Source organism: Ruditapes philippinarum, unplaced genomic scaffold, assembly GCF_026571515.1.
Source record: "Ruditapes philippinarum isolate M1 unplaced genomic scaffold, ASM2657151v2 ctg657_1_1_1_1, whole genome shotgun sequence".
Lineage (NCBI taxonomy): Eukaryota > Metazoa > Mollusca > Bivalvia > Venerida > Veneridae > Ruditapes > Ruditapes philippinarum.
In genome coordinates this window covers 441,527-455,936 of record NW_026853644.1, presented here as the reverse complement: position 1 = coordinate 455,936, position 14,410 = coordinate 441,527, and the positions used below count along the sequence as shown (strand labels likewise).

At 33.4% G+C, this 14,410-nt stretch overlaps 1 protein-coding gene across 1 annotated transcript; it reads left to right on the top strand.

Annotated features, from left to right (window-relative positions):
* Nucleotides 1-7,802: 7,802 nt before the first annotated feature.
* LOC132737437 (uncharacterized) lies at nucleotides 7,803-12,458 on the top strand. The gene is made up of 6 exons (XM_060724726.1): nucleotides 7,803-7,978; nucleotides 8,209-8,341; nucleotides 10,178-10,305; nucleotides 10,945-11,098; nucleotides 11,476-11,609; nucleotides 12,103-12,458. The coding sequence occupies exons 1-6, from the start codon at nucleotides 7,915-7,917 to the stop codon at nucleotides 12,438-12,440; spliced, it is 951 nt and encodes a 316-aa protein (XP_060580709.1). The 5' UTR covers nucleotides 7,803-7,914; the 3' UTR covers nucleotides 12,441-12,458.
* The last annotated feature ends 1,952 nt before the right edge of the window (nucleotides 12,459-14,410 follow it).

Sequence of the window (14,410 nt, the reverse complement as noted above, 5' to 3'; positions counted from 1 at the left end):
TTTCTATATTTCTTTCAGGGACATATATCATTACAAAATTTACGAAGTTGAAAAATCATAGTCTGTTTAATACGGTTTTTACGTTTTTCTTACCATACATGTATATGTATTTGGTCATAAATTTATCACCCTTTTTGGCCTTCCTGGATAATTCACCAGCAATTGCTTATTTCTCCGCAAGTGAATGGGTACTTTTTCCACACGATCTTCCTCGGGATTAATTATTACAGAGAAATCTCGCTTTGGCCGAGGATCGGACCCAAGATCCGTGGACTATAAATCAGATACTCTCCCTGCTGAGCTAAACTTGCTTAGGTAAATCAAATATGTCGTTCGCAGCACCATATGCACAACCAGACACTGTTCTAATTATCGTCCCGTATTATTTCGGTATTTAATCATTATTTATTTCAATTTTATACTGCAAGTCGCACACAGTTATGAAAATGAGATTGGTGCAGGTACACTTTCATTTCGACTCTTCAATGACACCAGTAGTTGATTACATTCTTAATTAGAACTCATCATGTAAAGTTTTAAATGAAGATTTTCTTAATTCACTTTATCATGTATTTTCAAATAAAGAAACAGGTAGCCTAACACCTGTGAAACAAAAGAAATGAGTATGATATTATACATAAGTTACAGTTTGAATAAGTTTTCAACGACAGACAATTTTGTGTCATTATATTTTGTTCCTATTGCTAAAAACTATCGAAATGGAGTAAAAAAAACTAGTATGCTTCAATTCAATCTTGAAGTAATTGCTCAAACATAATTGACATCATTGTTGACGACAAATCAATATTACCGACATTGAATGTAAATACAATATTATCAGATTTAACTAAGACTATACAGTTACACATAAATACCTTTAATACCTTTATTGTAATCCAGTTTCGATCCGTAATAATCAACGAATTTAACCATTTAATTTCCATTGTCAACCTGTACCATTTGTGTCAATATTGTCAGTTTGATTTACATTGTTTCCACATAACTATTGGTTACCTGCGCTCACTATGGCCATAAACAGACATATACAAATCTAGGAAATTGATTTGATATACGAGTATATTAGTCTTGAATATTTAAGACTATTAATTTTTATAAAATTAAACTTTGTCTCAGAAAGCAAAATGTTTGCGTTGACGTACACTTTTGGATGCATTTTGCCTAATCGCGTGTTTATTGTTTCTTAAAATCGTATATAATAAGTATTTTATCTAAATGTAAAATAATATTTATGTATTTACAGATATGCTCGGTTCAATCGTCGTGTATAATTGTTATTATGTATACTACGTAGCATTTGGTAGGTAAACCTGACTAACCAGAATAATGATACGTATTTGCTGTATAATAATTTCATACGTCTCTGAATAAATATCGTTCATGTTTATACATAAACTGAATCTATTTAAAGTATTGACATCTACAATTAACCATGTGATATTATGACACAAATTAACAACCGGTAACGTACGAAATGTGTTTCATTTTTATAATGTATAATATAGCAAAACAAAACAAATGAAGAAATAATAAAACAATTAGTATTGACATGTTTGGACAGGTGTTACATGTACATGAACATATGTGCTTATGATCATCTATAAGTCATCATTAACGTCGATTCTTTTTACTGCAAATGATACTTTTGAAGTATACAAGCTTACAATTTATCCGGGCTGTCATATATAGTAATCATACAATATTTCATTTGAACTTCAATTTATAACAAGGGTGCCATAGTCACAAAATACGCCCGTTTACGAAAGCTTTAGATGGAGATGGGGGCATTATGGATAAGTGTTATCTAGCAAGCAAGTTTCTATTATTGGCACTGTGTTGTTAAATGAACCTTAAAACAAATCAGTAGGGAAGATATGCACAGGATGTGTGACCTTGACCTTGGTCGCAGGGACCTGAATTTTATGCATGGCACTCAGCCTCACAATGATACATTTGTGCCAAATTATATTGAAATCCCTCTATGCATGTAGAAGTTTTGCTCCAGACAAGCGTTTTTCTATGAGCTCTAACTGTGACCTTCACCTTTGACCTAGATACTTAGTTCATGTGCAGGGCACTACGTCTCATGGTGGTGAACAATTCTATAAAGTAACATGAAAATTCCTCCATGCATGTAGAAAATATGCTCCGGACAACATCTGGATATTTAATCATCTCCAGTGACCTTGACCTTGCAAATATTAACCTAAATTAAATGTGTCACACCTGTAGTCATGATAGTTACCATTTGTGCTACAATCCATCAATAAATGATGACTAAATGGTCCCTATACACATCTTCAAATTTTTATCTGAACTTTGACCTCTATGTGTAACCTTGACTTTGGTCGCAGGGATCTTAATTTTGCGTGCGACACTCAGCCTTACAATGGTGAACATTTGTGCCAGGTAATATTGAAATCCCCCTATGAATGTAGAAGTTTTGCTCCGGACAAGCGTTTTTCAATGAGCTCTAAGTGTGACCTTGACCTTTGACCTGGAGACCTGGATCATGCATGGAGCAATACATATCATGGTGGTGAACATTTCCATAAAGTATTATAAAAATTCTTCCATACATGAAGGAGATATGCTCCAGACAAAATCTGGAAATTTCACCATCTTTAGTGACCTTGACCTTGCATATATTGACCTAAAGTACATGTGTCACAGGCGTAGTCATGATAATGACCATTTGTGTTACAATCCCTCAATAAATGATGATTAAATCGTCCCTATACACATCTTCATATTTTTATCTAAACTTTGACCTCTATGTGTGACCTTGACCTTGGCTGCAGGGACCTGAATTTTGTGCGCGACACTCCGCCTCACAATGGTGAACATTTGTGCCAAGTTATATTGAAATCCCTCTATGCATGTGGAAGTTTTGCTCCGGACAAGCGTTTTTCAATGAGCTCTAAGTGTGACCTTGACCTTTGACCTAGAGACCTAGTTCATGTGCGTGACATGGCTTCTCATAATGGTGAACATTTCTATGAAATTTCATTAAAATCCCTCCATGCGTGTAGGAGATATGCTCCGGACAAAATCTGGATATTTCATCATCTTTAGTGACCTTGACCTTGTATATATTGACCTAAATTATATGTATCACAGCCATAGTCTTGATAATGACCATTTGTGTTACAATCCCTCAATAAATGATGATTAAATCGTCCCTATACACATCTTCATATTTTTATCTAAACTTTGACCTCTATGTGTGACCTTGACCTTGGCTGCAGGGACCTGAATTTTGTGCGCGACACTCCGCCTCACAATGGTGAACATTTGTGCCAAGTTATATTGAAATCCCTCTATGCATGTGGAAGTTTTGCTCCGGACAAGCGTTTTTCAATGAGCTCTAAGTGTGACCTTGACCTTTGACCTAGAGACCTAGTTCATGTGCGTGACATGGCTTCTCATAATGGTGAACATTTCTATGAAATTTCATTAAAATCCCTCCATGCGTGTAGGAGATATGCTCCGGACAAAATCTGGATATTTCATCATCTTTAGTGACCTTGACCTTGTATATATTGACCTAAATTATATGTATCACAGCCATAGTCTTGATAATGACCATTTGTGTTACAATCCCTCAATAAATGATGACTAAATGGTCTATATACACATCTTCATATTTTTATCTGAAATTTGACCTCTATGTATGACCTTCACCTTGCCCGCAAGGACCTGAATCTTGCGCGCGACACTCCGCCTTACAATGGTGAACATTTGTGCCAAGTAATATTGAAATCCCTCTATACATGTGGAAGTTTTGCTCCGGACAAGCGTTTTTCAATGAGCTCTAAGTGTGACCTTGACCTTTGACCTAGAGACCTGGTTCATATGCGCGACACTGCTCCTCATAGTGGTGAACATTTCTATGAAGTTTCATTAAAATCCCTCCATACATGTAGGAGATATGCTCCGGACAAAATTGGACGCATAAAAACGGGCGTATAAAAAGTTAATATTTGGTATAGTTAGAAATGTGTATGTAGCCTTATGTTCAGTAGTTTATATATAACCCTAAAGGGGAGGAAAATGCGTATAAATAAATCCATTGTATACATGTGTTATTAAGGCCCTTCGTCTCTTGCAGATAACACATCTAACAAGTAAATATAGTGGCATAAAAGTGAACAAGTCTTATAAATAGAATCAAACCTGTCACATATTAACAATACCCCATGGGGATTGCCCCTTTAAAAGATGGTAAGCAACCGTCGAGGATGCTTCGCAGTTCCTTGGCCATGACAAATTTTAAATCTTCTTTACAATTGAAACGAACTTCCCAGAGAATGCAACGGGTCAAAGTCACTTAAAATATGTGTAATTCGATAGTGTTTTCCTACTTATATTAAACTTATTATTAAAGTCACCAGGTTTTATTTATGCGGCGACATGTTAAAGAGTGAGAGTCGCTTTCACGAACAGTTGTTGGTCGCAGTAAATTATTGCTTAAGTTTGCACGATACGTTCAACTGTCCGATCAGCTTCCAATAAACCACGAGTATCATAGGCTATACTTGCAAACTGTTTCTGATTTCACTATTATTTTCGAAAGTTTGCCGGCTTTCTTGACCCAGGGGTTGTGCTATTTGGGAGATTGCGATTACAGTCTCAGTTCATAGCTTTGTCACGACGTCTCATCTGTTGAAACAATACGTTTTATTTAACATAGTTATCATGTTTTTACCGTTTTCTCTTATTACTTCCATGTCCAAGTCATCTGGCCCCTATCTAAGAGTTTAGGACCTAACCCGCAAAAACCCACGGCATTGATCCTTGAGCTCTGATAACGCCTTATATCTGTTACGTCAACATATCCAAAACGTGGACTTTTATAACGTAAAACCTGTCTGTTGCCTCGATTATGAACATAAAATCAGGGTATTTCTCGGTTTTTAACATAAAATAGGGAAAAACAGAATCCCAAAAGAACGTCCAAAACAACGAAATTTAAAATGTTGCAGGCTCTGTTTGAGCCTGTACATAGACCTGTCTGTTGCCACGATTTTGAACATTGCCTCGATTTTGAACATAAAACCTGGCTATATCCTCGGATTTTGAGCATAAGCCCGGGCTATTGCCTCGATTTTGTACATAAAACCTAGATATTGTCTCGACTTTGAACGTAAAACCTGTCTATTGCCTCGATTTTGAATGTTTTGCCTCGATTTTGAACATAAAATAGAGAAAAACAGAATCCCTAAAAAAAAAGTCCAACACAACAAAATTGAAAATGTTGCAGGCTCGGTTTGATTGAGCCTGTTCATGGACGGTACTGGAAAGTGCAAGTTACCGACCACGCCCCTAGCACCGGCTTAAGCAGAATTCAACATTTAACACAAACATGGAGAAATTTTGAATTTAGAAACATCCGCAGATGTTTTCATACGGCGGTCATAATGGAACCTTCAATGTGACACAGTAGTGCCATTCCATGAAAAGCGGCGTATGGTCCCAAGTAAAAGAATGTTTTTGCCCTAAACGAGAACACAATGGGCGGAACTAAATGAAATGGAATTTTGAAAGGGGATCTGAGGTTATGAAGTCTGTATATCAGAGATAATAAGTCAAAAGACAAATTTAAAAAGCAGACAACATATCCTAAGGGTGATTATACGGTATTTAAGTAGGAATACTGGAACCACCCAAGTTGAAAATGGCCAAAATACAAGATACTAAAAATACCACATAACATGTATACATAACAATAATGTCGTGCTGAACGATCTTCAAGGATCGAAAATATAACATCATTGATTAAATGTACGGGGAGACTTTTTACAGCCGCCACACGGCACAAATAACACGGATGTGACAATAAAATAGAGAAAAACAGAATCCCTAAAGAAAGTCCAACACAACAAAATTGAAAATGTTGCAGGCTCGGTTTGATTGAGCCTGTTCATGGACGGTACTGGAAAGTGCAAGTTACCGTCCACGCCCCTAGCACCGGCTTAAGCAGAATTCAACATTTAACACAAACATGGTGAAATTTTGAATTTAGAAACATCCGCAGATCATACGGCGGTCATCATGGAACCTTTAATGTGACACAGTAGTGCCATTCCATAAAAAGCGGCGTATTGTCCCAAAGTAAAAGAATGCTTTTGCCCTAAACGAGAACACACATTGGCGGAACTAAATGAAATGGAATTTATAACCTGTCGTTAAAGTCATTTATGTTACTTTGATATTTATGATGGGAGCTTGTATCTGAACTTATTTGATGGCCATAGTATATCAATTACAGAAACATTAAAATATCAACAACAAAAACAAACACTGAGTTTTCTATCTAAAGAAGCTCATTATCTGCACGATTTAAAACACTCAATTTAATAGATTACTTCGCACCTGTACAAAAGCTGTGCAATAATGTAGACAGAAAAATCAATTTAAATATGAATATTACAATACAATATTTCATTTTTTTCTCTTATCTTTTATCTTTTCTCAATATAGAATGCAAGGTGTGACATGTTGTTGTTTTCATTTCTTTGGAGAAAAAAATCCCAGATATATGACTTTGTTACAAATTACCTACAAGTAAATGTTGTTGTCTTTACAAGAAAAATAACAGTTAAAATGTTTAAGAACATAACACTTGTGTGTAAAGACAAAGAACAACAACTCTGGTGATATAATACATTGTGTCTGGCATGAGTCATTGCAAGAAGGCGTTATATGATGGTCAATTTATAAAGAAGTTAAGTCATGAGTGTATACCACATACAGTCATTGTCATCGGTTTATACTCCTTTGATCTTACTATTGTCAAACGTGTTCACCGTAACGCAAGTATACGTTAACGGATAGGTTTAACTAAACGAGGCCATACAAGTGGTTTCAAATGTTTATCTTTCAATGTTAAATTTAAAGAGAAAAAATACACCGTATAACTGATTAGCGAAAAAGTATCATTTTAATGCGATAAATTTCTTTTTATCTATATTTTAAAATAGAATATACATGTAGTCTTACGTGCTGATCTTATCTTTCAGTGCGTTTTGTTCCAAGTCCATACTCATCTATTTGTTAATTGCATTTGATTTTCATTAATATGTTTCATTTTGGCGAAGTATATACATATACTTGTATTGTATGATGTTAAAACATTAAATCAAGATATTGAATTCGAGAATTATAATTGATAATTGGAATATTTGGTATCTAAAACTAAAATATTTTCAAATTATGTTGTTTTCTGGAATTTTAATATACGTACGAATATACACAAAAGTCAAAGTCTGGCTTTACAGATACATATATTTTTAATGTAAAAGATATATTACATACATAAATAACCGTTACTCACAGCGTCATAACTAAAGCTTTCAATCAAAATTCAAACGGATAAAAAAATGAAATCTCTATTCAAGGACTGCAATAACAATAATACGGGAAAAAAATCAACGTTATGATTTTCTCTTAAATTTTTTCCTAAACTGTTTTAAAGGGGGGAAGACAATTTCATGATTTTCAGTACTTTTATCAAGGATTTTGCCTCGATTTGTCTACTAAACATGTCCAAAATATACATGTATGTCTCATGTCTTTATTCGTTCAGCATTTAATATTGTATTAATGATATCCCTAATCATCCAAACATTGTATGTTGCCACTGGTGTTAACTGTTTCTTGTCGAAGGTAAAAACATAAAACAGCACGGGCCTCCGATTAGATATTGACAGATTGTAAATAAAGCAATACGAATTCTTTCATGTTGTAAAACCTTTAATCTAACATCTCGAAATAGTGACATTTTGATATTTCGACCGTCTTGATTTGTGCTGTTTTGTCTAATTAAGGTCCCATATATCAAAGGAAATACACATTATTTTTTACTTTTATTAAAAGAGACTTTATTAAGATACTATGATGCTGGGCAGTATAGAACGATATTTAAGCATCGTTTGTTATGGATTGATACTTTTTATAGGTAAGTTAAATCAAATGTTGTATAAATGTGTACATCTTCTTGACTCTCTTGATTTCACACGAAACATAAATAAACATTCAAAGAAAAATTGTTATTAGAATATTTTTTTCATATATAGAGAGAACAAATTTAGTGTGTACTCAAAGTAATAAAACTACAAACGATTGTTGATGATTTTCCAATTTCTTTAAAGAACAATGTTTTATATATATAACCATGCTTTCTTTTAGACATTGCCGATGCGTGCAATATGACTGCCGTTAACACGTGCACAGAGATTTTAAGCCGCAGTAGTGACGCCAGTGTGATAACTGACGGTATTTCCGCCATCCCGACTGTACAACAGTTGAAGAAATTATGCGGGTAAGTTATAACAGTATGCTAAGCGTTTAAAACGTCATTTTTTTTCGGATAAAAATAATTAGCATTTAAATGTCACTTCTCTAAAATTTCTAGTATTTTTCAATGATAGTTAAAAGGCCTTTTATTGCTTTGTGGCATAGTTATTAAAGTGACATGCCCATCCAAGGGTATATAGTGAGTAAACAGGCAAAAATCAAAATAAGTTTACACTTTTCAATTTTATCATTTATTTCGCATGAACGATAAATAATTTACTTGGCCCCAGGCAAATTTCTGTAAATATTCATTGCAATTTACCTGTAACGTTTGATTTTTAAAAGGAGACGGGCAGCCTTTTTATATTTTAGTCAGATTTATTTTTCATGCTTATCATTGTGGAATATCAACTGTTGGTCAATCATAAAAACAGTCAATCTTTTGAAAAATGAAGTCAATTCAACCTAACTTAACGATTATGTCACTTTAAAGTCTTCTACATATTAAAGAAAATCGAAAAACAAACTCTATAAAGACAGTGTTTATTTAAATGTTTATTAAATATTAAAGAATACTGAAGTTCTTGAAATACTTACAAGAAAAGTGGCAGTTTGAATAGTATAAGTATCACATAACACATTTACCATGAATGTATTCGTTACGGTTTGTCATGTCTTTTTTTGACAAAAAAAAACAACAACAAAACATCTGCTGAAGTTTACTTATGAAGATGAGATTTAACGAATGATTATACAATACAATACAATACAATACAAGATATCATACCGAAACAATGAGAGAATAATTATTGGCTTAGTAAGCATAGACTTCACCTTAATTGGTTTACAAATCAATAGCCTTGTACAGTAATATGTATATAAACTGTATGTGTTATATCAATCAACATGTCTATACGTATCTTGATACTAGTATATCACGTCTGATGAACGCATGTCACAAATTTGTCATTTCTTTATTACATGTACTAATTACAAATTGAACAGTCATCAATAGTCATCCCAACAATTTCTCTGCCGATAATTAATCAATACACATTAACATATGTTTGTATGTAGAAACTGAACTTTGATATTTACTTTTTTGTAGAATGTGTATTTAGATACTGAGCTTACAAAAGAGAAAAAATATTAATAATTAGTTTGTCATTGCAAATGATGTCGCACGTTGAAATTAAGCATTAACGGCAGCAGTGGCTTTCCATAGTTATTTTTTTAAGCAGAAACGGGTATATGTTATACCACCGGTACTGCATTGGTTAAACTCGACAATTCCCGTACATTGCCGTATTATGAACACTTATCACTCCTTGTGTTGTACTTCGTCCAATTGTTTTGTATGTTGTGTATGTTTCTATGTGACCTATTGGTTCTTTTATTAAATATTTCTAACTTTTCTGTTCCACTCATAAAATATTGCTTTAACGTCAGACGTTAAATGCTCTACATTGTATGTTTCGGTTAATTGGTTTTTAATTAGTGTTGAAATATATTTTAGTAAAGATGCTGCGGTAAAAAAAGTATAACTAACTTATTTATTGTATTTCTTAGTGCAAGTTGATTATGTATATTAGTTCATTTGATTGTGCCTATATGTTATATGTACTGTTACAATTATCTTATTACCTGTTTAGGCCAATTGTTGTACTTGACGAGTCTACTCTTCTGAATAACCAGAAATATTTGACCCCGCGACACATAACTTAACATTACCACCAATCTGTTGCCTACTGTATGTCATATCCCACTAATAATCGAACCTTGTCTTCGTGTAGGTGCCTATTTTAATTTGAAAAAGTTCCAAATATTTTAATTTCCTTCAATATTATACCATATATTTCAGCGCAATGGGTGATTTCAAGGCATGTTATAAACCGAAAGCAGCAGAATGTTCTGGAGATGTTGTTTTTTCAATGACGTTTGGTACAATAGAAAATACGATAGAATATTTATGTGTAGAAGGGTATCAAGGTGAGGCAATTACCAAGTGTTTTATTACAACTAACTCGCTATATTATCTATTCCCCGGACTTAAGTTGTAGAATTTAGCAAAAGGCTTTAAATATTAATGACAAAAGTATCATATAAACCTTTAAAGTGAAATGGTCTATAATGGAATGTCTGTAATACAAAGAATAATTCTATTAATAGTATTTAGTATCAGCATAACAACACACCACGAACGAATTATACATGTAGGTTGAGGGAAAGTGTGAGGTTCATGATCCAATATTACAAATATCTATAAAACAGATAAAATACTTATAGAAAATGTGTCCATTGTAGACCAATCCACTTTAAAGTTCATAAAAAAGCATCAAACAAAACACTACAAGGATATCCTAAACAATACATGACACTGTTTTTGACATAAAGATTTATTATATTCAAGCAAAGATTGTTGCAGTTATGTAGTACAATAATACAAACACCTCAATAATTGTTGTAATTAAAAATTACAACGTAAAACACAGACAGCCGAACACATTATATAGTTATACAGAATTATGACTTTGAAGTAATGCAGTCATAAAAATATGTCAAGAATGTCAGTATTTCATTATTAAACCAATTGCAGGTGAATTTAATCTGAAATCGTTATATATTTAGATATCCTACAGTATGCGAGCTGCTGGAATCAAACGGAAGTTATAGCAGATTCAACAAAATGTCACGTGACACAGAATAACATGATTTCCGCCCTGCATAATCAACAAAAGACGGGAAATTTAAATTCAACAACGATGAGAACCTACTGGTGCAAGTAAGTAGGTTTATATATAGTTCAAAGTGAGTTTTGATAAACATTTTAATAGACTAGTGTCTCAAACAGTAGGTATACTTAAAGATTAGTTTAACAGTCAATCTGACTAAAGTTATCAATTAGATCTATTTTAGTTATTTCTTGCGTAACATAAATTAGGAGCTAAATTCAATCAAATTGGTAAAACAGTCCTTATGGTGTATATATTTACTGTTAGTTACTAATATTTGACGGTATGATTTAGAATCTGTTTGTTGATTCCTCAACGATAAATTGTGATACATATGTTGTAAGTGGCGATGATATAATTATTAACGCATTAAAAAAGCCTGATAGACTAGATATATTTGTACAGTAATACAACTTTATACTTTCAGCATATTAGATAACACGACAGCATGTATGCGAGAAGGAGTAAAGACGAGATGTGGGGAAGAACCAGGATGTATTATGCATACAATGATGTCACGTGCACTGAAAGGTCTAGCGGCACTTATGAGATGTCCAACACGTAAGGGAACAATTTAACGAACCTCCACAATTTGTATTCACCTACCTTGCACATATAAATGATTTTAAAACGTTATTTCATTGATACAAATACGAGGTATTACCGGTCATTTAACATAAACTATCATTAGTTAAAGTTAAATTTGGAAAGCCATTGTATGGTGATTATATGGTGTCTAACTAAATTTTAATTATACAAAATTCTTAACAATAATTGCGAATGACACAACTCTTTTTTTTTTGACTGAAATCTAAATCTGATCTTTTTCTACACCTACCAAGTCTATGAATTGAAACAAATTTGCAAATTTAAACTACTTTCCTACTTTCTTCTTTTTTTGATTAATAAATCAGTATATACATGCTCACTGTACGATGGGGGATAAAAGTATACAGTCCACACTGTCTTATAAACCATAATGTAAAGGTATCTAAGCAATGTTTGAATGTACACTAATTTTAGTTTTGCAGTTTTAAACTTCTTTGTATTTTAGCGGCATCATGCCAGTTGCATTCGGATGGAAGTGAACATACACACGGGGACACGCATCCGGATCACGGAACAACGTCTGATAGAGGACATTCAGATGGCACAATTCACAGACATGGCAATACACATGATGTCCACAACAACAATCAGCATCCCTCTGGTGGCAGACACTCGGACGGCTCGCATCATACACCTGGCGATTCTCACACTGACCATCCCGGCAAGGCAGACGCTGAAGGGACGGCAAATAATCAGAACAAAAATACGGCCGCATCTAAAAGTCTTTCAGTTATTGTATCATTTTTTGCAATAGGTATTCTTGGTGCTAATATTATGTCTTGATTAATTCATTTTTGTTAAGGAAAAACGTGTAAAATAATCCAACACATCGAAATTATGAGATTCACATTTATTGTGTGTATGATTAGAAAGGAAAATCAACTTACTAGCATGAAACGCTTACCTCTTACTAACCGGAACGTTATTGAACATTTTCTTATAATAGGTCAGTCTTATAATTATTTTCTTGGGTTTTTAAGGCATTCGGTAATTAAAGTTTGAACTATACGAGGAAAAACTTTTGATTGACAGACATTGAATAAAGGTAGACAAATAATGCAATATTTACAACTTAACCAGTTCAGTGACAGTTATTTATCTCCCTTTGAACTGTCTCCATAAAAAAACATACAGAACAACAACATAAATATTTAAGAGAAGTTTTGCTTCCTACCTACTTGACTTTGTCACTATTTTTGACTAAAGCTATTGAACAATTATTTATGCTCCGTATAAATAGGAACATTACTTGGGCAATGAAGATACATCTACCTAATGATGTTTACACACTATATTTAGTTATCTCTCCTTGCTCCTTGATGTTAAAAACAAATGAGCTGCGTCATGACAAAACCAACATAATGGGTTTGCGACCAGCATGGATCCAGACCAGCCTGCGCACCCGAGCAGTCTGATCAGGATCCATACTGTTCGCTATCAGTTTCTCTATTTGTAATAGGGTTATGGATCCTGATCAGACTGCGCGGAGGCGCAGGCTGGTCTGGATCCATGCTGGTCGCAAACGAACTATCTTTGTTTTGTCGTGACACGGCTCAAATGTGTTAATAAATGTTTACAAACATATTGTCGTGAAGTTTTGTACTTATTGCTGGACATTTACATATATATCCTTTAGTCTCAATATATCATTTTTTGTGATGTCTGAACAATGTACTACTATTGTTATGATCATGTCTGAACATGTCTGCAGTTGTTATACATTTGTATTTAGTATCTGCATGTGAAAAAAGGATCGAACAGTAAATATCGCTTTATTATACTTACTGATTTCACGTTGCTAGCTTGATAATATATGCGATTTTCCTTTGAGGGTTGTATTATCTTGATACTTGAACATTTTGGAGTAACTTTCTGTCTAATTAGAACATCATATGTTTATATGATTATGATATGCATACACTATTAAATGTGACTAATGTATTTTGTATCATACCCGAATGTAAAGGTCGATTTCACATTGACGACATCCCAATACTTGATATAATTCCGAAGGTGGACGTCAACTGCATGAAACACTGTGTATTTCTATGTTGCTGTTATGTTTCAGTATATGCTTCAATACGTTTTGTTTTGCTGATCAAAGTCTTCAAATGTACAGCTTATTGAATATATGATTTTAACGTGCACCTCCAAAAAAAAAAACGAATAGAAATAAAGAAACATGCATTAGCCTTCATAGTTGCTATATACAAGTACATCTATGTTTTCTTTACAAAGGAGGAACATATAATGTTTTATTTTCGCTTTTTACAATATTTATTTATATTACATTTCTTATATCACAAATTGTAACTCCTTCCATATTCTCGCACTTGAATATATTGGCTGTCTTTATTGATAACAGTTACAATTCTGACACGCATAAAGGAAGAAAAAAAAAGAAAAACATTTCAGGAGCGAGAAGCATTTATGAAAACATTATATAATCTCTCTTCTTAGTGAAATATATCCCATAATAACCACTACTGAAATAGATCTTGCTTTAGCTTTTTTGTCATTATTAATATACCGTTACAGTGACTTTATGAAATTCTTAAACCGTTGTACATTGTACATCCCTCTTTGCTTTATTTCAAACTCTTTATGACAGAAACCAAATATGTATATTTGACTCAGGTATCGAACAGTGCGACATATCTCAGTGACATAAGCAACATGTCAAAGAAAGAATATAAGAAATGCACATTAGGTTAAAACATAACAAAATCCGTTACAAATCCAGAGAGTGGCAA

Excerpts from the sequence above, each read along its gene's own strand:
- LOC132737437 (XM_060724726.1), top strand. The coding sequence starts at position 7,915 with ATGATGCTGGGCAGTATAGAACGATATTTAAGCATCGTTTGTTATGGA. Across the intron at positions 10,306-10,944 it reads ATGTGTAGAAGGGTATCAAG|ATATCCTACAGTATGCGAGC; the intron begins GTGAGGCAATTA and ends TTATATATTTAG. Across the intron at positions 11,099-11,475 it reads ATGAGAACCTACTGGTGCAA|CATATTAGATAACACGACAG; the intron begins GTAAGTAGGTTT and ends TTATACTTTCAG.